General features: G+C 36.8%; 1 protein-coding gene across 1 annotated transcript; it reads left to right on the plus strand.

The window, feature by feature from the left end:
- The first annotated feature begins 758 nt into the window (after nucleotides 1–758).
- Nucleotides 759–27875, plus strand: LOC132549126 (serine/threonine-protein kinase Nek9-like). Its single transcript, XM_060213047.1, has 24 exons — nucleotides 759–899; nucleotides 1416–1593; nucleotides 2146–2202; nucleotides 3058–3124; nucleotides 5509–5614; nucleotides 5769–5818; nucleotides 6112–6193; nucleotides 6485–6658; nucleotides 8143–8247; nucleotides 9531–9605; nucleotides 10377–10439; nucleotides 10807–10951; nucleotides 11274–11474; nucleotides 12627–12673; nucleotides 13409–13570; nucleotides 13891–13996; nucleotides 14109–14270; nucleotides 14732–14905; nucleotides 15345–15395; nucleotides 19370–19390; nucleotides 24530–24849; nucleotides 25105–25242; nucleotides 26767–26877; nucleotides 27715–27875. The coding sequence occupies exons 1-24, from the start codon at nucleotides 759–761 to the stop codon at nucleotides 27799–27801; spliced, it is 2823 nt and encodes a 940-aa protein (XP_060069030.1). The 3' UTR covers nucleotides 27802–27875.

Consider the following 27875-nt stretch of genomic DNA (forward strand, 5'->3'; position numbering starts at 1 on the left):
AGGTCAGTCATGGTCTGTCGGTTTTGTCATCATGAGAAATTGCAAACATTGTTCATGGACATATCACTAACGGTTAACTGTCAGTGTCACACTATAATTATTGCATCTATCATTAAGCGTCAGACAAATAGTGTTCCTTTCTGATGTGTATTCAAGTTTCCTGTGTTTATGGATCCAGACTCATTCAGTTTATATAATTGCTACATATAATGCTCCTTAAACTGCAATTGTTAAATTGATATACCGTTAATTAGAAATTACAGATCCCAGTTGCAATATGAAGTGTCTTGTACTGAACATGGTTCTTATGTGCAGAGTTTTCGCCCTTTCAATGCGAGTCAAATACAGTTTTTCTAGTCCAGTATCAATTTATATCTATTTATATATGGGTCCGACATTGAAATTTATGTGTAAAGAAATCTACTTAAGAAATTAAGTTCAGCAAGTGAGCACATAACACAACCCGAGCTCCTATTTCATATCTACCTGTGAGTGGAAGAAAGGCACATTTTATAGTGAGGCAAATTTGTTGATTTTGGATAATTTTCCTGATTCTTTCAGTAGTGTTGACATTCAATTGAAAATCTCGTTCTTAAATGCAGGTCATGAGGTAGCACACAGGGAAAATATTATTGTGGTTCGAGGCCATATTATACAGATAAACATTTGCTTGCACCCGATTGGTTTCTTGACAGGTGCGTTCGACTCAATGTATAATTTTTGCATTGAGTTGCCTCCCCTACCTAGATTGTTTACAAATGGCGGCCGAATCTGAGGCTCCGGAGGTGCAGACTGCACCAACAGGCCTTAATGATCCTTTACAAGAAACGTCATACCTCTTTGTAAAGGTATTAGGTAGGGGAGCTTTTGGAGAAGCTGTCTTGTACAGAAAAACCGAGGTAAGCATTCAACTTATACAGTTCTGCTTGGGATGGATTCAATAGGGCTGGCGAATATTGTGCACAGCAACAGCAAATTGATGGCCACTTAAAAATTGATCGATCTTGATATTGAAGTCTGTGGATCACAATGACATTTTTTGGTTTTAAAACAAAGAAACGACCGCAGATATTTTCTATTTCACAAATTAAAAAATAATCTAACGTGTGTTTTTGTGTTACATACTGGCTATAACTTTCACACATATCTATACTGTATGTAGGTAGAGTTGATCATCATTTTCACTAGCAACAGTTGTCCAAACGAGACATAAGATATATATACATTGAAAAGGCTCACAGTCCTACTACATCTGATGTGAATCCTAGACAAACAAATTAATAATACATTTGTTCTGAAAAATGTAGTAACTTAGAATGTTAAATATAAAACAGAATGTTAAATATAAAACCTTCTGCATGGTAGAGATATAAAAGTTATCAATGGAAGTTTGATAGACAACGGCTATTTTCCAGGACAACAGTCTGGTAGTATGGAAGGAAGTGAATCTGGCTCGACTTGGAGAAAAGGAACGTAGAGATGCTATGAAGGAAGTGGACATCTTGTCTTTGCTGAACAACACTAATGTGATCACCTACTACAATCATTTCCTCGACATGGACACTCTCTTCATAGAGATGGAGTATGCAAACGGTCAGAGGACTCATGTAGCATGTTCTAGAATTATCAAATTTTAATATCTGAAAAATGTTATTATAGTTTATCATATGTGAAGTAGAATCTTGATAATGTTGATAATTTGTTGCCTAAAAAACATCACACTTGTAATTATAATAACATAATGATGATAATTCTGAGAGTGTAATAAGATTTAGATTGATAAGGTCAAAATCAATATACCCTGGGTAATCTTTTACAAAGATTTTCAGACCAATCACAAAAAAATGCAATACATGGATATCTGTGTAGGTGTTATTTTATTTATGTACATGTATATCAGTATGTTAATCTAACATATCACTCAGTTTCATGTATGAAGTAATCTTTATTTTCTTGCTTTTATATACATTTGTTTATAAACATCTAAGGTAGTGATATATAACAGGTGACAGATATTAGATAATTTGTCTGTTTATAGTTTCAAATCTCTTGTAACTTTCATATTTTTAGATAGAGAAGTGGAATATAAGATTTGAAATCAAATTGTTCCAGGTTTAAAATGTTCTCATATTTGATTTGCTACAGGAGGAAGTCTTTATGAGAAAATTTCTACACAAACAGAATTATTTCCAGAACAGGTTGGTATTTTCTTCTTGATAAAAGTATCTCCACCGTTATTTTCCCAAACTGAGTAAAGAATAAGAAGTATTGTCACAGGTTATCCCATTAAACTATAATTATTACCTCTGTCTTGCTTGTTCAGATATGAAAAAAAAAAATTTGCCGTGCATGGATATCATAATCACACATCTTTTCCAGCTTACAACAGGAAATACGCACAAATACTTAGAATGGTTAATGACAAGTATAAAAAATCAGCACAGAAATAACTGTAGTAAGTCTATAGGCCAACATTGCTAGAATAACTCAAAGAATTTTGCAAATCCAATATAATTTGATCTTTCCTGGGATTATACTACTATATGTAAAACAATAGACTAATTACTGTGATGAATTGTCCTTGTGAAATTTGTTTCCGTAAAAAACTAATATTTTAAGCAAAAGATTTGTGAATGTATTTTATTTGTTACCATGAAAATTGAAGGTGAGTGGGTGGGGCAGTGGTCACACACTTGCTTTTCACCTAGCCATCTGGGGTTTGATTCCTGGAATGGACATGAAGAAGTATCAGGTTCCCTGCCCTACCATTTGGGTTTTCCCCGGGCACTCCAGTTTCCTCCCACAGTAAGACCTCCTGCTTGCTTCCATCTGGGCCGACAAAAGTGATTGATATAAACTGAAAACACGTTTTGCTATTGTTATGAAATGAATAAAACATATGGAGAAAAAAAAAGAAATAGAAAATTGTTTCTAAAAAGAATAGCTGTTACTAAGACAAGATAGAAGACTAGTGTTAATACAGTTTTTTCAGGTATATATTGTAAACAGTGGCTGAGTTAATAACTGATATCTTATTTTTGTCATTTAAACAGCAAGTGAGATGGTACTTATTCCAAATTACATCTGCCCTCATGCATATACATAACTATGGAATAATACACAGGTAAGTAGTGTTATCCACATCCATGCAAGTTGATCAGTCAATAACTATTAAGGTGTGTCAGTCTATGAATAGGTGTGTCAGTTTGTATGCAGATGTGTGGATCTATATTCAGATGTGACAATCTTAATACAGGGTTGTCAGTTTATAAAGGTACTGATTTGTCAATCTATATGAAAAGTGTGTCAATCTATATGTAACAGGTGTGTCAATCTTTATGCAGGTGTATTGTATACAGGTATGTCAATTTATATACAGGTATGAAAATCTATATACAGATGTGACAAATTATTCAGAAGAATGGCCATTTATATGAATCTATATATCAAGCTTTGTACAAGTAAGTCAATCATTGTATAGGTGTATCAATCTATATACAGGTTTGTCAATCTATATACAGGTTTGTCAATCTATATACTGGTTTGTCAATCTATATATATATACTGTTGTATCACACTGAAGATACCTGTGCCTTAAAGTAATCTGTTTGTCCATCCATTCTTTTTCAAGTTCATTTTAACCAATTGCACTCAAACTTTGGGTATACTCAAAACTTTTTCATGTGAGTTATTTCTGGGTCCATAGGTCAAAGGTCACTCTCAGTTATGTTTGGATGATTACATTAAGATTTTACCCATTGTTTCTTAACATGAAGTGCAAGCTCTCAGTAATATTTGGTCATTTCTATAAAAAGAGATCTGAATATACAGCTAAAAACATATATCTGAATGTTAAAGGTAAATACAATGTAGCGTTATCAGTTTCTAAAATGGTATGTAAGTTTATCTAAAGGTTTGTTGTACATATATGTACAATCTATATAGAGGCATGACAATCTAAGTACTGTTGTGTCAGTCTGTATTCTGTGGTGTCAATCTGTATGCATGTGTGTCAATATATAAACTGTTATATTTATTTGTATACAAGTGTTTAATTCTGTTAACAGGTGTAAAGTAGACAGGTATTTCAGTTTTGTCTGGTATACAAATCATTATATAGGTATATATATGTCTATATACAGGTATGTCAATCTATACAGGTGTGTGAATCTAGTCTGTTATGTCAATCTTTATACAGGTGTGTGAATCTAGTCTGTTACGTCAGTCTTTATACAGGTGTGTGAATCTAGTCTGTTATGTCAGTCTTTATACAGGTGTGTGAATCTAGTCTGTTATGTCAGTCTTTATACAGTTGTGTGAATCTAGTCTTTTATGTCAGTCTTTATACAGGTGTGTGAATCTAGTCTGTTATGTCAGTCTTTATACAGGTGTGTGAATCTAGTCTGTTATGTCAATCTTTATACAGGTGTGTGAATCTAGTCTGTTATGTCAATCTTTATACAGGTGTGTGAATCTAGTCTGTTATGTCAATCTTTATACAGGGGTGTGAATCTAGTCTGTTATGTCAATCTTTATACAGGTGTGTGAATCTAGTCTGTTATGCCAATCTTTACACAGGTGTGTGAATCTAGTCTGTTATGTCAATCTTTACACAGGTGTGTGAATCTAGTCTGTTATGTCAATCTTTATACAGGTGTGTGAATCTAGTCTGTTATGTCAATCTTTACACAGGTGTGTGAATCTAGTCTGTTATGTCAATCTTTATACAGGTGTATCAATTTATTTACAGTTTGCCAACCTATACAAGAGTGTCAACCTATATACTATTACCTTTGATCAAAGTTATGAATTATAGCAGGATGTGATTTCTTTTCCAAAAGTAGCATACAATTTAGACAAAAGCATATCTACAATACATGACTCACTATACTATATGTATTTATGTTTGGGGTCCTCATGTTTGAAAACAATATGCCAAGACATGACCAGTTCAAAGAGACGCCTATCTGGCTGTAAAAAATGTATTACCCATGATAAGCTTTTGTATTGACCAGAAAATAAAAATTGCTGACCAGTGGCCTGGTTTGGTTTTAGACAAATAAAGATTGTTATAGTTATTTTCCTCAAAATCCTTAATGGGTTCTTTACTAAGTTCATTTGAAGGTTCCCCACTGTCCTTTGTTGTGCATGTTCAATTTTGTGACAGATTTTAAAAATAAAATGGCTGATAGGTGGCTATTAGGGGTATCGACCCTTCAATGTTTTTTTGTATAAACGTTTCTTCAGATTCACAGGATGGATATTTTTTCAAGTTTTTATACAGCATATTATTTAGTTCCCTTTGTCTAATGATTAGTTTACATGTCAAATTCAATACAACATATGATAAACAGCAAATAAGAGGAAAACGGAGAAAAGAAGGGAAATACCCAACTTACATATTACATGATGGTGGGTACCAAGATTTCTCTAGGATTACTTGTTAATAAATAAATATGAAGTTCTCCCAGCTGAGTATCAATATGTATTTCATATTTTGTTTTTCAGAGATGTTAAAGCTATGAATATATTTATGACAAAAACAGATTTGTTGAAATTGGGGGATTTTGGAATTTCAAAACTTCTTGAATCCAAAGGACAGATGGCTGATACTGTAAGTATATCTGATTTGAATGCATTCTGTGTCTGGTAAAAAGTGCTCTCCTTGTGTTATTTAAATTCTTACAGATCTTTTATTTGTGTTATTTCAATTGTTACAAATTTGCTTCTTGTGTTATTTTAAATTCATTATATTTCTGTGTTGACAGTTGGTGGGAACTCCCTATTACTTGTCCCCGGAGATTGTACAGGGTGCCAGGTACTCAGTTTTCTTCCTGTATTCTCTGTATACTTAGTACCTAGATCTTAACTGCATTGAATTTGCTCTGTGAAATACTAAAATTTTTATTTGATTACATTACAAAATTACATATCTTAATTTCTACAAACAAGAGTTTTATTTTATTCAAAATTGAAGACATGAATATGACCACCACATCTGTAATTGAATTCAGTAAAAAATAAAGTTTAAAAATATGTCCTGAAATAATAATACTTAATTGATTAAAACTGCAGGAAGTCAGTTATGTGATTTTTTTTTCTTTTTTTCAGCTATGATCAGAAAACTGATGTTTGGGCTCTTGGTTGTGTACTGTTTGAGCTTTTAACTCTTACCAAGACATTCCAGGCAACTGTAAGTAGACAGCTTTAATTAATGTATATCAGGATTTAAGGTCCAGAAGCTGAGAGTATTGACTGTCATGTAAATCATGCAGCTGAGAGTCCCAGTATCATGGTTCCCATTTATTCTGAATTCACTCGGTCAAAAGACAAGAAACCTTGTGCCATTACTGGCCATTCAGTGACCTTTGTCCATGTCTATCTATCCAGTATATACATCATGTAAATTCTTTAAACAGTTTCATTAGACTTAAACAGTAATAAACTTATTATAGATTGTAAACTTTGTGATTTTCTTTTTCAGAACCAGTTGCGCCTTGCTTATGAAATTGTGCAAAGTAAACAGGGTGAGGTTGATGAATGTTACAGTAGCCACATGCGGGAATTAGTGAACCTCATGCTACTAAAGGATCCAAAGAAACGCCCTAGCACCACCAACATCCTAGACCACCCAGTGTTCACAGCTGATAACTGGTCAGTGTTTGTCTGCTGTACATTGTTGTTGGTCAATGTTTGTCAGCTGTATGTTGTTGTTCGTAAGTGCTTGTCAACTGTAAATTGTTTTTGGTCAATGTTGGTAATCTCTGTTTTTTGTTGGTCAATGTTTGTAATTTGTATGTTGTTGTTTGTTAATGTCGGTCAGCTGTACATTGTTGTTTGTAAGTTTTTGTCAACTGTACATTTTTTTTGGTCTGACAAGATATCTGTACATCATCAAATCACCAGCTAGGTCTGACAGGATATCTGTACATTATCAAATCACCAGCTAGGTCTGATGGGATATCTATACATCATCAAATCACCAGCTAGGTCTGACAGGATATCTGTACATCATCAAATCACCAGCAAGGTCTGACAGGATATCTGTACATCATGAAATCACCAGCTAGGTCTGACAGGATATCTGTACATTAACAAATCACCAGCTAGGTCTGATGGGATATCTGTACATCATCAAATCACCAGCTAGGTCTGACATGATATCTGTACATCATCAAATCACCAGCTAGGTCTGACAGGATATCTGTACATCATGAAATCACCAGCTAGGTCTGACAGGATATCTGTACATTATCAAATCACCAGCTAGGTCTGATGGGATATCTGTACATCATCAAATCACCAGCAAGGTCTGACAGGATATCTGTACATCATGAAATCACCAGCTAGGTCTGACAGGATATCTGTACATTATCAAATCACCAGCTAGGTCTGATGGGATATCTGTACATCATCAAATCACCAGCAAGGTCTGACATGATATCTGTACATCATGAAATCACCAGCTAGGTCTGACAGGATATCTGTACATTATCAAATCACCAGCTAGGTCTGACAGGATATCTGTACATCATCAAATCACCAGCTAGGTCTGACATGATATCTGTACATCATCAAATCACCAGCTAGGTCTGACAGGATATCTGTACATTATCAAATCACCAGCTAGGTCTGACAGGATATCTGTACATCATCAAATCACCAGCTAGGTCTGACGGGATATCTGTACATCATCAAATCACCAGCTAGGTCTGACAGGATATCTGTACATTATCAAATCTCCAGCTGGGTCTGACAGGATATCTGTACATCATCAAATTACCAGCTAGGTCTGACAGGATATCAGCACATTACAATACACAGAAATATTTAAGAGCTATCGCAAGCTGATAAGAATAGTTTATTTAGGAAATTGTTTTTCTCTCATTAAAACATGTTTTTATGTGTGATCGAAGATAATATGTATACACATTGAGTAGGTAATTTAAAAAATCACAACCTTAACAGGTAAAGAATAAATAACAATAAATAGTATCGAAGTAGTGTATTAGTAGGTAAGGTGAATTAAACATGAGATCTTTATATGTACAAATAATGTGATTCCTTAAGGAAATAAAGATTAACAACAGAAGTATTAAGTAACATTGTAATAATACTTTTTCATTTTACAGCAAAGCACAGATAGAAAAACAGGTTTGGGAACTTAATTCAGGAGCACGAAAACTAAGGCTGCAGTCAGCATCATCTGTTGAAACAGTCCCAGTAATTAAGTCTAAAGTCACAGAAGTAAGTCCTTTTATTAATGTCACATACCACTAGTGATGTAGTGAAGAATATACTGATTTAAAACTTATAAGAGTAAATCTTAGTTATGAAACGAATGAAATTCTAAAAACATATTTATCTTAGATATCACCAGATGGAAAACACATTATCACCATTGCAGCCTTGAAATTTAGTCAAATCGTATTTCTGTTATTTTGAAAGTCATATGACTATACTTGAAAAGTGATTTAGTCATGTGATACATGTTGTGTCATACTGAATTATCCATCATTTAGTTTTATTATCATGGAGATAATGTTTAAATAGGTGGTGGACTATGAAGGTTTATAGAGACACAAAATCACTTACTTGTAACCAACAAAATGAGACTAAAGAAATGCTTACTTTCTGTTGTTGTCTGTTTCAGGACAACATTACAGTAAAGATATGGATTGCTTTGGTCCATATTTTCAGTAAAAGGATGAATATTAGGTAGATTTTGGAAATCAGTGGAAACTCCTTCAAAAATCTTTTGATTAATTTAACATTTTGTGCCCATGTTTCTGTAATTAAACACACAGGTGTACCATTGATTGACTTGACATTATGTATACAGGTGTAGAACTGACTTGACATTATGTATACAGGTGTAGATCTGACATGACATTTTGTCTACAGGTGTAGAACTGACATGACATTATGTATACAGGTGTAGATCTGACATGACATTATGTATACAGGTGTAGAACTGACTTGACATTATGTATACAGGTGTAGATCTGACATGACATTTTGTATACAGGTGTAGAACTGACTTGACATTATGTATACAGGTGTAGATCTGACTTGACATTTTGTATACAGGTGTAGATCTGACAGGACATTATGTATACAGGTGTAGAACTGACATGACATTATGTATACAGGTGTAGATCTGACATGACATTATGTATACAGGTGTAGAACTGACTTGACATTTTGTATACTGGTGTAGATCTGACATGACATTTTGTATACAGGTGTAGATCTGACATGGCATTTTGTATACAGGTGTAGAAGTGACATGACATTTTGTATACAGGTGTAGAACTGACTTGACATTTTGTACACAGGTGTAGAACTGACTCTGACATGACATTATGTATACAGGTGTAAATCTGACTTGATATTTTGTATACAGGTGTAGAACTGACATGACATTGTGTATACAGGTGTAGATCTGACATGACATTTTGTATACAGGTGTAGAACTGACTTGATATTTTGTATACTGGTGTAGAACTGACTAAACATTTTGTACATAGGTGTACCAGTGGGGAGGTGGTAAGAGGACTCCACAGAAACAAGACCTGTTTGTTAAGGGCAAGAGTGCCATACAGGTAAACACTGATTTTATTACACCTGATTATACTTAAGGCAGTTAGGCTTTCTTGATTTTTGATTTTTTTTTCTTTTCAAAATAAAAAAATCTATTATGATTATGATAAATCATAAGATGAAGATTTTATTTACTGCTGTCTGACTAAGCTAATTCTTCTGAAATATTGTTCAATACCATAATTTCCTTTGGAGTTGTTCCCCTTGAAGAACATCTCTATGTAAAGAAGTCTCAGTTAACTGGAACACTGTCGCTGCCTGTGTATTCCTGCATCCATCCATCTGTCCACAGATTTAATTCCTAGCTGATAACTTCAGTACATAGAGACTGATTCGGCATGAAATTTGATTATGATGTTAGTTCACAAAAGTTTAAGTTTGGTCTGACTTAAACAAGGAGTAAACTGACCAAAAGTCACAGGGTGCAAGATGTTAAGGTCACCAGGTAAATGAGTTAAAGATCAAATTTTGTAGCCTTATATATTAAATATTTTGTTTCAATTTGTTGAAAGTTGGTCAGAATTCAGCAAGCAGTCAGCTGAACAAAAATCAAGGTCACTGAGTTTGACCTTTGAATCCAAGCTTCGAGGACAAAATCGATCATAATTAAACAAGTGTGGGAAAATGACTTCTTCATGAATGTGGAGGATTTAGAGCCACACAATGCTGACTGTCATTGTTCTAGTTGTTCTGTGAGGATTTCTTGTATTTTCACTCAAATTTAGTAAATATCTTAAGGTTCTGATCTGTATTTCTCATGTTGTATATCGTAGGTGGCTGCTGGAGGTGCCCACTTTGCTGTAGTTACCATGGAGAAGGAGCTGTACACATGGGCAGTAAGTGGTATTTTTTAGGAATCATTCCTTGTTTTGTTGTACGATATTATGAGATATACATTTTCTAGATACCTGGTACTAATTATTGTTAAGATTTCTATGTAAAGTTTTTCGGATATTGAATGCATACAATTTGTTGACACTGTTATAAGAGTCTTTTGCTGAATAGAAGGTAAAGATTAGTAATTTATTACACCTATATACAATTTTATACCAGCTTGTATAAAATTTTGTGATTTTGATCCAAATGGTTAAATAGTTGTGGGTTTTTATCTAAGTGATTCTGTCTACAGCTAGATAGAGTCTTTCCAATATATGTCGTGTTCTGTCAACATTGAGATTTAATCTAAACATCATTGTTTTGCAGAATGTTCAGGGCGGGGCACAAATTGCTGGTCAACTGGGACAGGGTAATAAGTCAGCATACAAGGCACCCAAGAAGGTGGAGGCCCTGGAGGGGGTTGGCATCATACAGGCATCGTGTGGGGATGATTTCACCCTGTCTGTTACAGGTATCTGTCTCTCATTATCACATCACCTCTCTGTATAGGTATCTTGTCGGGAGGATTTAACCCTGCCTGTCAAGGGGACCTGTCTCAAACAAACCTGCCTCTATGTATGTTTTTGATAGTTGTTTGTATTTTTTATATTTGTTGTACATCAGTGTTGTGTCATGGCTCCATACACAGCTTCTTATCAGAGTTTTGCTTGTGGTTAATATTGAGGAAAGCAAACGTTTTGTAAGAAATTTCCAATTATTCATACATGTACGTTTGCAACATTAATGTGATGATAAAATTGTTTTACTGTTTATGTTGTGATATTTTTGTGCAGATGAGGGGCAGGTTTACGCATTTGGGTCAGACTACTATGGTTGTCTTGGTTGTGATAATGAGGAGGGAGACGAGGTCCTGGTCCCAATACTAGTAGATTACTTTAACACTCGACCTGTGGCTGAGGTCTCGTGTGGACAGTGCCACGTGATGGCACTCACCCGTGACACAGAAGTATACTCCTGGGGCTGTGGCGAATTTGGTAAGTAGGTTGCAAGTGTGGTATACTTAATGCAGAGTATGTATGTGGGAAGTGTGATATGGATGTTGGAAGTGTGATTTGTTAATTGAAGAGTGGTGTGTATGTGAGAGGTGTGGTATGTATGTGAGAGGTGTGGTATGGATGTCGGAAGTGTGATTATGGATGTCGGAAGTGTGATTATGGATGTTGGAAGTGTGATTATGGATGTTGGAAGTGTGGTGTATATGTGGGAAGTGTGATATGGATGTGGGAAGTGTGGTATGTATATGGGAAGTGTAATATGGATGTGGGAAGCGTGGTATATATGTCGGAAGTGTGACTATGGATGTCGGAAGTGTGATTATGGATGTTGGAAGTGTGGTGTGTATATGGGAAGTGTGATATGGATGTGGGAAGTGTGGTATATATGTCGGAAGTGTGACTATGGATGTCAGAAGTGTGATTATGGATGTTGGAAGTGTGGTGTGTATGTGGGAAGTGTGATATGGATGTGAGAAGTGTGGTATGTATGTGGGAAGTGTTTCATGTATGTCGGAAGTGTGATTATGGATGTGGAAAGTGTGGTGTGTATGTGGGAAGTATGATATGGATGTGCGAAGTGTGGTATGTATGTGAGAAGTGTGGTATGTATGTGAGAAGTGTGGTGTGTATGTGGGAAGTGTTATATGGATGTGGAAAGTATGGTATGTATGTGAAAAGTGTGATATGTTAGAGGAAAGTGTGGTATGTATGTGGGAAGTGTTATATGTTAGAGGAAAGTGTGGTATGTATGTGGGAAGTGTTATATGTTAGAGGAAAGTGTGGTATGTATGTGGGAAGTGTTATATGTTAGAGGAAAGTGTGGTACGTATGTGGGAAGTGTGATATAGATGTGGGTAGTGTGATATGTTAGAGGAAAGTGGGATATGGATGTGGGAAGTGTGATAAGAATGTTGGAAGTATGGCACATACATAATACAATGTTTGGAAATAGGGATTTAAGTGTGCATACATTATGTAATTGCATACATTATTGGTAATTGGATCTGTACATTTATACCAAACACATTTTAAGTAAATTATGTGTATGATAATACATTTGGTTGAATGGAAGTCATTGTACTAATTTCAATACTTATTGGAAATAATATTCTTTTATACTTCAACATCAAGGTCGCCTAGGACTGGGTTCAGAGGATGACTTCGCTTCACCCCAAAAGGTATCACCTTGATTTCTGTCTAAGGACATATCTGTGTAGGTGATACTAAAGACGATGTATCACACTCATGGTGTGTTTTTTTAAAAAATAAAATAGATATGGAACAAGTAAAGATATAGGACTTGTGTGTTTTAAGGACACAGGATAAATCCTAAGATAATTTTTGGACACTAACACACTCATTGTGTGTTTTTTTTTTAAAAATGAAATAGATATGTAACAAGTGAAGATATAGGACTTGCATTTTTTTGAGGACACATGATAAATCCTAAGATAATTTTTGGAAACTAAGGTTACAGATATACAATAAAATAGTCACATGATTAAAATTGTATGTGATTGGCCATTTGTTTTTAATATGATTGCTTTATTCTGTGAATTCACATGTTTTCCCACATGACCTCCCTATTATGAGAACTTAACAGTGTAAATAATAAATAATGACTTCACACAGTTTGAGATCTTTTAATGTCATTATAATGACGACAATAGATATGGAGTTTAGATAACAATGACACAGAGAAGGAAATCATTGTTTGCTGAATTACATATACATTCATGTATATTTGTATTCATGCCATGTGATTGCAAGGATATTAAGTCATTTCGTTGTCCTCTGAGATTTATTAAAAAAAACCCTTCATTTTTGCTTCACCAAAGACATGATATTTATATAATCTTTAATAACAGATTTCATAATAGATATATGAAGTAGGAATCTATAACATTCTGTAGGTGGAAACCCCTGGGAAACACTTCATTAAACATGTATATGCTGGAAGTGATGGCACATTCCTCGTCACAACCAGTGGCCGTGTCCTCGCATGTGGTAGTAATGAATACAACAAACTCGGCTTCAACTCAGAAACATCTGGTCTTCGTAAACAGAAACCAAAGGTAAAAACATCTTCATTATTGTCAACATTTTCACCTGTTCCACGTAAAACATGTTCTTTTTTATTTGTGGTTCAGATCTCTGACATTTTTTGGAAAGGTTGTGTTACCTGTGTTCCATATCGAAGACATTCTATGTAAAGGTATTACCTGTGTTTCAGATCTATGACAGACCAGTAAAGGTTGTGTTACCTGTGTTTCAGATCTATGATATTGTGTTACCTGTATTTCAGATCTATGATATTGTGTTACTTGTGTTTCAGATCTATGATAGTGTGTTACCTGTGTTTCAGATCTATGATATTGTGTTACCTGTGTTTCAGATCTATGACATTCCATGTAAATACACATTCAGCACTGTAAAGCCCCTTCTGAGATTTAACATTGTACTGGTATCTGCTGGCCACACCCACTCAGCAGGTGTTGACTGTAAGTACACATATTTTCTTAGCTACTTTATTTAAATAGTTAATTGAAGATGATTTCATTATATTATATAGATGAATTGGTAAGCAATGCTGTTTGAAATCCTCTGTTTCAGTGTATGGTAAAGTGTACACATTTGGCTCCAACAAGTATGGCCAGCTGGGTGTGGGAGACTTTAAAAAGAAGTCTGGAATCTGTCGAGTTGCTGGGGCTCTAACAGGGAAGAGAGTAATCAATGTAACCTGTGGCAGTTACTTTACTGTGGCTGCTACGAATGGTATGTCACACCATATCACCTGGAAATACAGCAAATAATCTGATATCACAGGAGATTATACATTTTTAAATAAAACATGAACTTATTAGAAAATTGTCACATGACCACCCAATCATATGGCTACCCAGTCATATGACAACTCTATCACATTAGTGTTGTCACATGACAACCCTATTACATAATAACCCTATCACATAAGAGTTGTCACATGACAACTCTATTACATAATAACCCTATCACAGGACAACTCTACAGGTTAACTTGACATCCCTTAAAATGATTTGATTTTGTATATTTTTATTACCAGCATGTAATGTGACTTGTTCTCATGAAAAAACTTGCCATTCCAATATTTGACCTGAGATCGTGGGATAGAGAACTTGTTATATAGTATACTCTGTTTGTTACATATTACACAATATTGTTGTCTTGTTGGCATGGCTTTGTTTCTCTCCTCACAGACAGCCAAGTATACTCGTGGGGTAACGGTGCAAACGGTACCCTAGGGGCGGAGTTCCCGGACCAGGGCAAGGGCCCTAATGGTCAATCAATCTCCCTCCCTCGCACCATCTTCGGATCACTCCATCTTGTGTCTAACTTGTCTTCACATCACTGGCACACCATCGCTATTGCTGGTAGGTTTAGGTTTACATAAACAAAGTGAAGGGATTATGAAATTACATTAACTTAGAGGAAAGATGGTTTGAAAGTTGCCTCCCTTGTTTTTACATTGTTTCTCTCTTGAAAAAAATAGTACAGGTTGATCAGAAAGATTGTTGTGAAATGCAATGTATATTTTGAAAGCTTGTATTATTTTTTGACAAATATGAGGTATATAAAACACCTTTTGATCATGTTCATTTGAATCAATGAAATGTTGATTAGTGAACTAAATAAATAGCACAATAACAAAAGGGTTTATGTGATAAAATTGTTTACTGGTAATTTATTTATGATGTAAAATGCAGGTTGCTGTTTTAATGAATAATTTCTACAGAGTTTTCAAAGGTGCAAGTAATTTGATATAACAATACAGTTGAGTCTTTGATAACATACTTTCTTGTTTTGTTTCAGAGAAAGTACTGAATCAGAAGACATTAAAGTCAAGGGTTTCCTCTCCAAAATGTAAGTATATTTACACTTCTTTCTGTTTCATCTTTAATCAGAAGTTAAAAATGAAAGTTTATTTTGAAGAATATGCAAGTTTTTTAAAAACTGTGTAATCAAGTGTGATAACAGCTATTTACACTGTGTAAATAGGTATGATAGCTGTACTTTATACTGTGTAACCAGATATGATAGCTGTGTGTGTACACTGTGTAACAAGGTATGGCAGCTGTACTTTATACTGTGTAACCAGATATGATAGCTGTGTGTGTACACTGTGTAACAAGGTATGGCAGCTGTACTTTATACTGTGTAACCAGATATGATAGCTGTGTGTGTACACTGTGTAACAAGGTATGATAGCTGTACTTTATACTGTGTAACCAGATATGATAGCTGTGTGTGTACACTGTGTAACAAGGTATGGCAGCTGTACTTTATACTGTGTAACCAGATATGATAGCTGTGTGTGTACACTGTGTAACAAGGTATGATAGCTGTACCTTACACAGTGTAACCAGGTATGATAGCTGTATTTACACTCTGTAACCAGGTATGATTGCGATACTTTACACTGTGTAACCAGGTGTGATAGCTGTACTTTACACTGTGTAACTAGGTGTGATAGCTGTACTTTACACTGTGTAACCAGGTATGATAGCTGTACTTTACACTGTGTAACCAGATGTGAAAGCTGTATTTACACTGTGTAACCAGGTATGATAGCTGTACTTTACACTGTGTAACCAGGTATGATAGCTGTATTTACACTGTGTAACCAGGTATGATAGCTGTACTTTACACTGTGTAACCAGGTATGATAGCTGTACTTTACACTGTGTAACCAGATGTGAAAGCTGTATTTACACTGTGTAACTAGGTATGATAGCTGTACTTTACACTGTGTAACCAGGTGTGATAGGTGTACTTTACACTGTGTAACCAGGTATGATAGCTGTGCTTTACACTGTGTAACCAGGTATGATAGCTGTACTTAACACTGTATAACCAGTCATGATAGCTGTACTTTACACTGTGTAACCAGTTGTGAAAGCTGTACTTTACACTGTGTATACAAGTATAACAGCTGTCATAAAACAAATGACTTGTTTTAACAGATAATTTTAATACAACAGACTCAATATGACAGATAACATGGACTCATTGTAACAGACAATAATGCTATGATGTCATTGACTCATTTTAACAGATACTATTGCTATGATGTCATTGACTCTTTGCAACAGACAATAATGCTATGATGTCATTGACTCATTGAAACAGACAATAATGCTATGATATCATTGACTCTTTGTAACAGTTAATAATGCTATGATGTCATTGACTCATTGTAACAGATACTATTGCTATGATGTCATTGACTCATTGTATCAGACAATAATGCTATGATGTCATTGACTCATTGTAACAGATAATAATGCTATGATGTCATTAACTCATTGTAACAGACAATAATGCTATGATGTCATTGACTCTTTGTAACAGATACTATTGCTATGATGTCATTGACTCATTGTAAAAGATAATAATGCTATGATGTCATTGACTCATTGTATCAGACAATAATGCTATGATGTCATTGACTCATTGTAACAGATAATAATGCTATGATGTCATTGACTCATTGTAACAGACAATAATGCTATGATGTCATTGACTCATTGTAACAGATTATAATGCTATGATGTCATTGACTCATTGTAAGAGACAATAATGCTATGGTATCATTGACTCATTGTAACAGATAATAATGCTATGATATCATTGGTTCATTGAAACAAATAATAATGATATGATGTCATTGACTCATTGTAACAGTCAATAATGCTTTGATGTCATTGACTCATTGTAACAGATAATAATGATATGATGTCATTGACTCATTGTAACAGATAATAATGCTATGATGTCATTGACTCATTGAAACAGACAATAATGCTATGATGTCATTGACTCTTTGTAACAGACAATACTGCTATGATGTCATTGACTCATTGAAACAGACAATAATGCTATGATGTCATTGACTCATTGTTACAGACAATAATGCTATGATGTCATTGACTCATTGTTACAGACAATAATGCTATGATGTCATTGACTCATTGTTACAGACAATAATGCTATGATGTCATTGACTCTTTGTAACAGACAATAATGCTATGATGTCATTGACTAATTGTTACAGACAATAATGCTATGATGTCATTGACTCATTGTTACAGACAATAATGCTATGATGTCATTGACTCATTGAAACAGACAATAATGCTATGATGTCATTGACTCATTGTTACAGACAATAATGCTATGATGTCATTGACTCATTGTAACAGATACTATTGCTATGATGTCATTGACTCATTGTAAAAGATAATAATGCTATGATGTCATTGACTCATTGTAACAGACAATAATGCTATGATGTCATTGACTCATTGTAACAGACAATAATACTATGATGTCATTGACTCATTGTAACAGACAATAATGCTATGATGTCATTTTTTAATATTTGATTTGATTTGATAATAATGGAGAAAGGCTTATAACTTCTAGGTCCATATCAAGAAATCTTTCACAAAGAGTTTATAGGAATGTCAGTAGCACCATTATGTATCAAACTTATTGTGTTTTATGTATTATAGACTGTATCATAGAAATATTCAAAAAATCAAATTTCTAACTCTGTAACTACTATAGTTCCTTCAATCCTGGTACAAGTTTTGTCACTCTCCACTGAACATTTTCAATTAGTTGTAAGTCTTTTGATTTGTACAGGTTCAATGCATTTGCTTCAAGTGTGGTTGTACTAATGCTGGGTACAAATGTTTATATATGAATTAATCCGTATATCTGTAGGATGTTGTTATCAAGCCCAGTACCAAATTGGCTTTATACAATTTTGTATACCAGTTCTAAAGTTTAGCTTGTTATCCACTGTTTTCACTTGTAATGCTTTCTAGTGTAGTTTTCTCATCATTCTGGTCCATGTGATGAGGACTTCTTCCTTCCAGACTTGATCAGTTTATATGGAGTACCTTGCATTTATTTGGACGAAATTTCAGTCGCCAGTTGTATGATCTTTTTTTGTAGTTGGTGGAGGTTTGATTGTAGAATTTTTATATCATCTTTGTGACTAATTTTCCGGAAGAGTTTGGTATCTCCTCCTCTAAAAGTGCTAGCATCTGCCATTTTAAATTGATAACATAATGCCTTTGTCCATGATATGATATCACCATTGATTTTCTGACTGATGCAGCCATAGAAAAACTCTCCAGGGAATATCACACAAGCTACATACTAAAAAAAAAGATTTATTATACCAGTGTAACACGAAGTTATTACAATATCAAAAACTTATTGTAACAGACTTATGATTACAGCTGGGACACAATCTAATAGACAATTACAGCATATTAATGTGAAATAATGGGCTGTATATAACTCTAAAACATGGCCAGAAAATTTGCTATCATTACTGGAATCTAACTAGCCACAAAAAATCACTAAAATGAATTTTAAATGTCCAGTGAAGGAATGAGTAATGTTTACTTGTGTATCTATCATGGTTTCATATTTGTATACCTAATTACACTTTATACATAGGTTATAGATTCTAAGGTGGCTGTTGTATATCTATATCAATTCATGGCTGAACGCTGCACACCATGTTGTGTATTACAGACTTAAACAGTCATTCCTAGGAAATCTATGATGCATGACGTTGACTTTGTAAAACAGCAATCATTTCAGAGCTGCTTAATAAAAGATTTATCATTTACACCGGGCAGTGTTTTTATTGACAACTGTGCTGTGTTGATGGAAGTGACACTGGCTAATGTTGATTGTATACATGGTTGTTAGGGTCTACACTGAGACTGATGAGCTGTAAACATGTACTTTAATACTGCTAGTATGTAGCTTTACAACTTCCTGATCTTAGTGCTACACTCTATATATGTGAACAGATGAGAAGGACCTGCACAAAGGTAGGTATTTTGTGGTAGCATGCCTCATCACTGTCTTGTGTTCAGAAACAAAGACAATGGTTTTATGTTGCTTTTCATTTGGAGTGATTTGATTGATTCACAGTGTTGCACATGTCATGTGACATTCAACTAATCTCTCCCCCTCCCTTACTGACATCTCCTTCTCTAACCTCCCCCTCCCTTACTGACATCTCCTTCTCTAACCTCCCCCTCCCTTACTGACCACACCTGCTCTTTCCTCCCCTCCCTTACTGACCACACCCTCTTTCACATATCCCTCCCTTACTGACCACACCCGCTCTTACCTCCCCTCCCATACTGACCACACCCTCTTTTACATCCCCCTCCCTTACTGACCACTCTCACTCTAACCTCCCCCTCCCTTACTGACCACACCCTCTCTTACCTCCCCTCCCATACTGACCACACCCTCTGTTACATTCCCCTCCCTAACTGACCACTCCCTCTCTAGCTCCCCCTCCCTTACTGACCACTCCCTCTCTACTCACCCTCCCTTACTGACATCTCCTTCTCTAACTCCCCCCTCCCTAACTGACCACATTCTCTCTTACCTCCCCCTCTCTTACTGACCACTACTTCTCAAACCTCCCCTTCCCTTACTCAAAAACAGACCACATCCTTTCCACATCCCCTTCCCTTACTGACCACTCCCTCTTGTAACCCCTTTCTTACTGACCACTCCCTCTTTTACCCCCTTTCTTACTGACCACTCCTTCTCTTTTCTTCCCCTTCCTTACTGACCACTTTTGACATCCCAATCACTTTACTTCTCACTTCTCCCTGTCTTACCCTTCCATCTCTGACTAAGCACACTCTCTGTGACAGCCCTATTCCTTACTGATCACTCTCTTTCTGACCTCTACCTGCCTTTACATCCTCTTTTCTGATTCCCCATCCTTTATTGTCCTCTGACTCTCTCACCTCTCCATCTCTTATTGGCCACTCTTTTAATTACCTTTCCTGTCTGACCTTCCCATCCCTTATTGCCCTCTCCTTCTATGACTTTTTCCATCCCTTATTGCCCTCTCCCTCTCTGACCTTCTCATCCCTTGTAGTCCTCTTCCTCTCTGACCTTCCCATCCCTTATTGCTCTCTCCTTCTATGACTTTCCACATCCCTTATTTCCCTCTCCCTGTCTGACCTTCCCATCCCTTATTGCCCTCTCCTTCTATGACTTTCCCCATCCCTTATTGCCCTCTCCCTGTCTGACCTTTCCATCCCTTATTGCCCTCTCCTTCTATGACTTTTTTCCATCCCTTATTGCCCTCTCCCTCTCTGACCTTCTCATCCCTTGTAGTCCTCTCCCTGTCTGACCTTCCCATCCCTTATTGCCCTCTCCTTCTATGACTCTCCCCATCCCTTATTGCCCTCTCACTGTCTGACCTTCCCATCCCTTATTGCCCTCTCCTTCTATGACTTTTCCCATCCCTTATTGCCCTCTCCCTCTCTGACCTTCTCATCCCTTGTAGTCCTCTTCCTCTCTGACCTTCCCATCCCTTATTGCCCTCTCCCTCTCTGACCTTCCTATCCCTTATAGCTCTCTCCCTCTCTGACCTTCCCATCCCTTATTGCCCTCTCCCTCTCTGACCTTCCTATCCCTTATTGCCCTCTCCCTCTCTAACCTTCTCATCCCTTGTAGTCCTCTTCCTCTCTGACCTTCCCATCCCTTATTGCCCTCTCACTGTCTGACCTTCCCATCCCTTATTGATCTCTCCCTCTCTGACATTCCCATCCCTTATTGCCCTCTCCCTCTCTGACCTTCTCATCCCTTGTAGTCCTCTTCCTCTCTGACCTTCCAATCCCTTATTGCCCTCACCCTCTCTGACCTTCCTATCCCTTATAGCTCTCTCCCTCTCTGACCTTCCCATCCCTTATTGCCTTCTCCCTCTCTGACCTTCCTATCCCTTATAGCTCTCTCCCTCTCTGACATTCCCATCCCCTATTGCCCTCTCCCTCTCTGACATTTCCATCCCTCACTCCACACTTCCCCATCCTGTATACAATAGACAGACTTTCAGGTTATATAGGCTGGGTTGAAAAACAGACAATTAATTGCTATGATGAGTATGGGTATAAGAAGATGATTTTGGAGAAGACTAGAGAAGCTGAGGATGAAAGGCAGACACAAGGTATTGGAGAGGGACAGACAAAATACATTGGGAGGGAAGCAAACAAAGGTACTGGGAAGGAGGCAGACAAAATGTACTGAGATGGAGAAAAAACTGAAGTTACAGGGATGGAGATAGACAAAGTGTGCTGGGAGAGAGGCAGATAAAAACAATTAGAGGTGAACAAAAACACAGAAAGGTAGGCAAACAAAAGAGAAAGAGGGAAGCCTCAAAGCACAGAGAGGGAGACCGACAAAAGACAGTAGGAGGGATGCAGATACCAGGCACTAGGAGGGAGACAAAAACACAGGGAGGGAGACAAACATAAGGCAAGAGGAGAAAAGCAGGTAACAGGCACAGGGTGACAGACAAAATATAGTGAGGGAGGCAGACAAAAAACTTGTGGAGGAAGGCAATTAGAGGACAAAGAGTAGGAAGCAGATAAATGATGCTAGAAGGCAGGCAAAAGCACTGGGAGGGAGGCAGATGAAAAAAAATATGCTGGGAAGCAGACAAAAAATGCTGGAAACTGATCTAGAGGCAGATAAAAGACACTGGGATGGAGACAGATTAAAGAGGATAATGTTTGGATGTTGAGCAGATAGAAGATGCTGTGGGAGGTAGAAGGTTGGATTGATCAGACTTGAGAAGCTGGGGTTCCTGCTAGAGGAGATTGGGGTGGGAAAGCAGGAAAAGAAGTTTGAGTTGGAAAGACAATAGGAGTTGGGATAGATAACAAATACAAGAGATGGCAGATAATTGAAGATTTGATGAGGCACAGACAATAGAAGCTTTGGTGGAGAACAGACAATAGAAGCTTTGGTGGAGAATAGACAATAGAAGCTTTGGTAGAGAACAGACAATAGAAGCTTTGGTGGAGAATAGACAATAGAAGCTTTGGTGGAGAATAGACAATAGAAGCTTTGGTAGAGAACAGACAATAGAAGCTTTGATGGAGAATAGACAATAGAAGCTTTGGTGGAAAATAGACAATAGAAGTTTTGGTGGAGAATAGACAATAGAAGTTTTGGTAGAGAACAGACAATAGAAGCTTTGGTGGAGAATAGACAATAGAAGCTTTGGTGGAGAATAGACAATAGAAGTTTTGGTGGAGAATAGACAATAGAAGTTTTGGTGGAGAACAGACAATAGAAGCTTTGGTAGAGAACAGACAATAGAAGCTTTGGTGGAGAATAGACAATAGAAGCTTTGGTGGAGAATAGACAATAGAAGTTTTGGTGGAGAATAGACAATAGAAGTTTTGGTAGAGAACAGACAATAGAAGCTTTGGTGGAGAATAGACAATAGAAGCTTTGGTGGAGAATAGACAATAGAAGCTTTGGTAGAGAACAGACAATAGAAGCTTTGGTGGAGAATAGACAATAGAAGCTTTGGTGGAGAATAGACAATAGAAGTTTTGGTGGAGAGCAGACAATAGAAGCTTTGGTGGAGAATAGACAATAGAAGTTTTGGTGGAGAACGGACAATAGAAGTTTTGGTGGAGAACAGACAATAGAAGATTTTTGGTCTACAGTCAATAGAAGATTCAGGATGGAAACAGACCATAGACACTGAGAAGTGACCAAAGTAAATGACTAGGATACAGCCCATAGACATTGGGAACAATAGTAGCTGACATAGGAACAGTCCATAGACATTGTGAACAGTAGTAGCTGACATGTGAACAGTCCATAGAGATTTGCGAACAATCGTAGCTGACATGGGAACAGTCCATAGACATTGGGAACAGTAGTAGCTGACATGGGAACAGTCCATAGAGATTTGCGAACAATAGAAACTAACATGGGAACAGTCCATAGACATTGGGAACAATAGTAGCTGACATAGGAACAGTCCATAGACATTGGGAACAATGGTAGCTGACATGGTGATAAAAGCTGGAATGAAGGACTGACTATAAAGTCTGGGAACAAATACAGATAGTAAAAACTGGGATATGGGACAGAAATGTAAATAGTATGATTAATGGAAGCACAGTAGATTTGAATAAGGACATACAGACTGAAACTTTGGATGGTAGACAATGATAGCTGATTTCTATGCATGCGCTTGATTATTGTCACTGTGTCTCATTTCATGGCTGCTGTGGTATATATTGTATACAACAAGAACTTTTAATGTCAGATGCTGAAAAGCTTTAATTTTTATCAGGATTGAATCATGTTAACTTTTGTTAATGTCACCTGTTGGCTAACCACAGAACTTTGTCAATTAACTGGCACAGGGATGTTGAAGAAATTACGTACATGCCTATAACATGTCACTAACTCACTGAGGAATCACAGTAATGTTGACATGTGATAAATGTAATGTTTAACAACACTTAAAAATTACAATTGATTATCAGTGAATCAAAAGGCTCAACCTTAGTCTATCCCAAAGCAAAGGTCACACACACTGACCCTAGCAAGTTCACACACTTGACCCCTAGTGATGTAAAGGATACAAACTCTATTAAAGCTAGCGTAGAGCACTTTGAACCCTTGTGAAGTTCACACACTGCTGGTCAATAAATGTCATACACTCTTACACCTAGTGAAGTAAAGGTCACACTCTCTTACTTCTACTGAAGAAATGTCACATTCTGACACATAGGATAAATTAGGGGTCACAGTGTTAAAGTAAAATTCACATCCTGGCAATAGTGAAGTGAGGGTCACACATTGCTGATAAACAAATTTCACATGCTCTGACACCTATTTAAGTTAAGGCCACACATTCTAACACCTATTCAAGTAAAGGTCACTTACTCTGACTCCTAGTGAATAAAGGTCACAAACTCTGACCTTTAGTGTAGTAAAGGTGACTAACTCTGACTCCTATTGAAGTAAAGGTCACTAACTTAGACTCCTGGTTCCAAATAAAGGTCACATATTAAGTTGTGATGTGAAAATGGTCAAATTCATGATGAAATATATGTTTCTACAAAATGTTAGTATATTTCAAATTCTTCAACTGACAGTGTTTGTTAACTTTTGTTTGTATACAGTGTTTCTCCCCTCCCCTCCAGTAGTAGAGGAGGATGCTTTATTCGTGGAGAGTGATGGTATTTCTAAACCGAAGCAGTGTATGAAGTATCTCGGGAATGAAGAGATGAAGGATTCAGGGAAACCAGATTCACCAGAAGTGTCAGAGCCGCAATCTGACTGGAACCTGCCTCCAAGGTCTACACCCTACATCCCATCCCCAGTGTTAGGGGCAAGGCCTAGCACTTACCAGGACTCTGGCCGGCCATCATCAGGGGGCAGTGATAGACCAGGGTCAGGGGGCAAGGCGGAGGAGTCCAACATTCCAGACTGGCTACAGGCAGTAAGTTATGATTCATAAAGAAATATCAGAAATCATATTTTACCACAATATGTTGGTGTTATTCAACTGTCAAAGCATCAAATAATCATTCCAACTGTTGTATAAACATATATGTTATACCATGTATGATTTATCAATTTCGCATATTCTGATAAGCAGACCGAAATGGCACTTCCCGCACTCAAAGAAATTCAAGCACGGAATAAAATAGTTCTATATTGTTCTTGTTATCGATGATATATCATAAATTTTCAGGAGCTTGAAGATGCAGACTTTATACCATTCTGCTCTGATGCCCTGCCTGTGTCCCCTCCGGTGCAGTATCCAGGACAACCAGGAGGACCTTTAGTTTACGCAGATAAAGAGGAGATGGAGGAAGCCAAGAAATCAATGGTAAGAGTAATAGAGTGACAGAGGTAAGCGATGAAAATAGAGGACAGTGTATTGATGTTAGGGGACTGTGTGTTGATGATAGAGGATAGCATGGAAATGATAGAGGACAGTGTGTTGATGATAGAGGACAGTGTGGGAATGATAGAGTATAGTGTGGGAATGATAGAGGACAGTGTGTTGATGATAGAGGATAGTGTGTTGATGTTAGAGGACTGTGTGTCGATGATAGAGGACAGTGTGGGGATGATAGAGGACAGTGTGGGAATGATAGAGTATAGTGTGGGAATGATGGAGGACAGTGTAGAGATGATAGAGGACAGTGTGGGAATGATAGAGAATAGTGTGGGAATGATAGAGGACAGTGTGAGGATGATAGAGGACAGTGTGGGAATGATAGAGGACAGTGTGAGGGATGATAGAGGACAGTGTGAGGATGATAGAGGACAGTGTGGGAATGATAGAGAATAGTGTGGGAATGATAGAGGACAGTGTGGGAATGATAGAGAATAGTGTGGGAATGATAGAGGACAGTGTGAGGATGATAGAGGACAGTGTGGGAATGATAGAGGACAGTGTGAGGGATGATAGAGGACAGTGTGAGGATGATAGAGGACAGTGTGGGAATGATAGAGGATAGTGTGAGAATGATATAGGACAGTGTAGAGATGATAGAGGACAGTGTAGAGATGATAGAGGACAGTGTGTTGATGTTAGAGGACTGTGTGTTGATGATAAAGGATAGTGTGGGAATGATAGAGGACAGTGTAGAGATGATAGAGGACAGTGTAGAGATGATATAGGACAGTGTGGGAATGATAGAGAATAGTGTGGGAATGATAGAGGACAGTGTGAGGGATGATAGAGGACAGTGTAGAGATGACAGGGAACAGTGTAGTAGAGGACAGTGTAGAGATGACAGTGAACAGTGTGGTAGAGGACAGTGTAGAGATAACAGTGAACAGTGTGATAGAGGACAGAATAGAGATAACAGTGAACATTGTGATAGAGGACAGTATAGAGATGACAGGGAACAGTGTGGTAGAGGACAGTGTAGAGATGACAGGGAACATTGTGATAGAGGACAGTATAGAGATGACAGAGGACATTGTGATAAAGGACAGTATAGAGATGACAGGGGACATTGTGATAGAGGACAGTGTAGAGATGACAGGGAACAGTGTGATAGAGGACAGTGTAGAGATGACAGGGGACATTGTGATAGAGGACAGTATAGAGATGACAGGGGACATTGTGATAGAGGACAGTGTAGAGATGACAGGGAACAGTGTGGTAGAGGACAGTATAGAGATGACAGGGGACATTGTGATAGAGGACAGTATAGAGATGACAGGGGACATTGTGATAGAGGACAGTATAGAGATGACAGGGGACAGTGTGCTGATAATAGAGGACAGTGTGGTGATAATGGAGAGTACAAATTAATATGTTTGATAACAGTATGTTGGGTAGTCATTTATATACATCTTACATACCATTACAATGATATGCCCTCTTGTTTTACAGAAAGAACAAAAACTACTGGAATCTAAAGAGGAGACAGAATTATCGCAGAAGGATGAACTGATTGCATTTCTTAAACAAAAGTTGGCCGATATGGAGTCAGAGAATAATCTTGTGAGTATCAGTTTTATTTAAAATTTTACAGCCACCAAAATAATACTGATTATATAAACAATCATGAATTTGTTCACAGCAATTGTTAATCTCATTTTAATGTTGAATTATCACAGCAATATTACATGACATGCATTATCAAAGTAGTAACATTTATCATGAAGGTGATCAGTAAAGCCATGTCAGCAGTGTTCACTCAGAACTCAGCAACCTCCGGTGAAGATCTTCGGTAGTGATGTGATGATCGATTTTAACTTTTCTCAACTGACCATCTGTACCTTAATATTTTTTGTGTTTTAGCAAATTTGGATTCTTTCATGCATGATGTAGATTCCAATTGCTAATAATATTTATTAATATGCAAATTGTTAGTGAGGTATTTTAGGTTAACATTATCAAGGAGAATATATCACTTCCACAGAGAATGCGTTCACTTTATATATATATGGAACACACAGCCAACTGGTTATGTAATCAGTTAACTACATTTAAAAGCATTTCTGACTTTAACTGAAAATCAGTTATAGATAAGAACTAAGAGGTTTGTAGTTTGACCATCCCTTTCTAATCAGGAAGCTTAGAATCAGACATTCCTGTGCTATTGTGGTTGTGTTTATGGACATGACAATTGACCTCAAATACTTTTTGTTTTGTTGATATCACGATCATTCATTTTGTCACCGACAGACATTAATTTTAGATTTTTATAAAACCTAGTGTTACTGATAAGCAGTGTTCGTGTAACTGATGTGTTATGTTTGTTTTGATTACAGAAGGTTAAAATTTGACATTAGATCATCAATTAGGATTAAATTATATATTTTTCTTTTCAAAAAGTTAAAAGAACAACTAGCATCTCAGGAGAGGAGGATGAAGAGTTTGGAGACACAGATGGGTGAGGCCAGGGTGACAGGTGACCAATGACCAGCATTTGTGTTATAGCTATGTAGGATGAAGCGTTTAGAGACACAGATGCGTGAGGCCGGGGTGACAGGTGA

The sequence above is a fragment of the Ylistrum balloti genome, unplaced genomic scaffold, assembly GCF_031769215.1.
Source record: "Ylistrum balloti isolate Yb309-2 unplaced genomic scaffold, AGI_CSIRO_Ybal_v1 Utg370042, whole genome shotgun sequence".
In the NCBI taxonomy this organism is placed as follows: domain Eukaryota; kingdom Metazoa; phylum Mollusca; class Bivalvia; order Pectinida; family Pectinidae; genus Ylistrum; species Ylistrum balloti.

Coding starts and splice junctions, on each gene's coding strand:
- LOC132549126 (XM_060213047.1), top strand. CDS start 759: ATGGCGGCCGAATCTGAGGCTCCGGAGGTGCAGACTGCACCAACAGGC. Junction 900..1,415: donor TCTTGTACAGAAAAACCGAG/GTAAGCATTCAA, acceptor GCTATTTTCCAG/GACAACAGTCTGGTAGTATG. Junction 13,997..14,108: donor CCACTCAGCAGGTGTTGACT/GTAAGTACACAT, acceptor CCTCTGTTTCAG/TGTATGGTAAAGTGTACACA.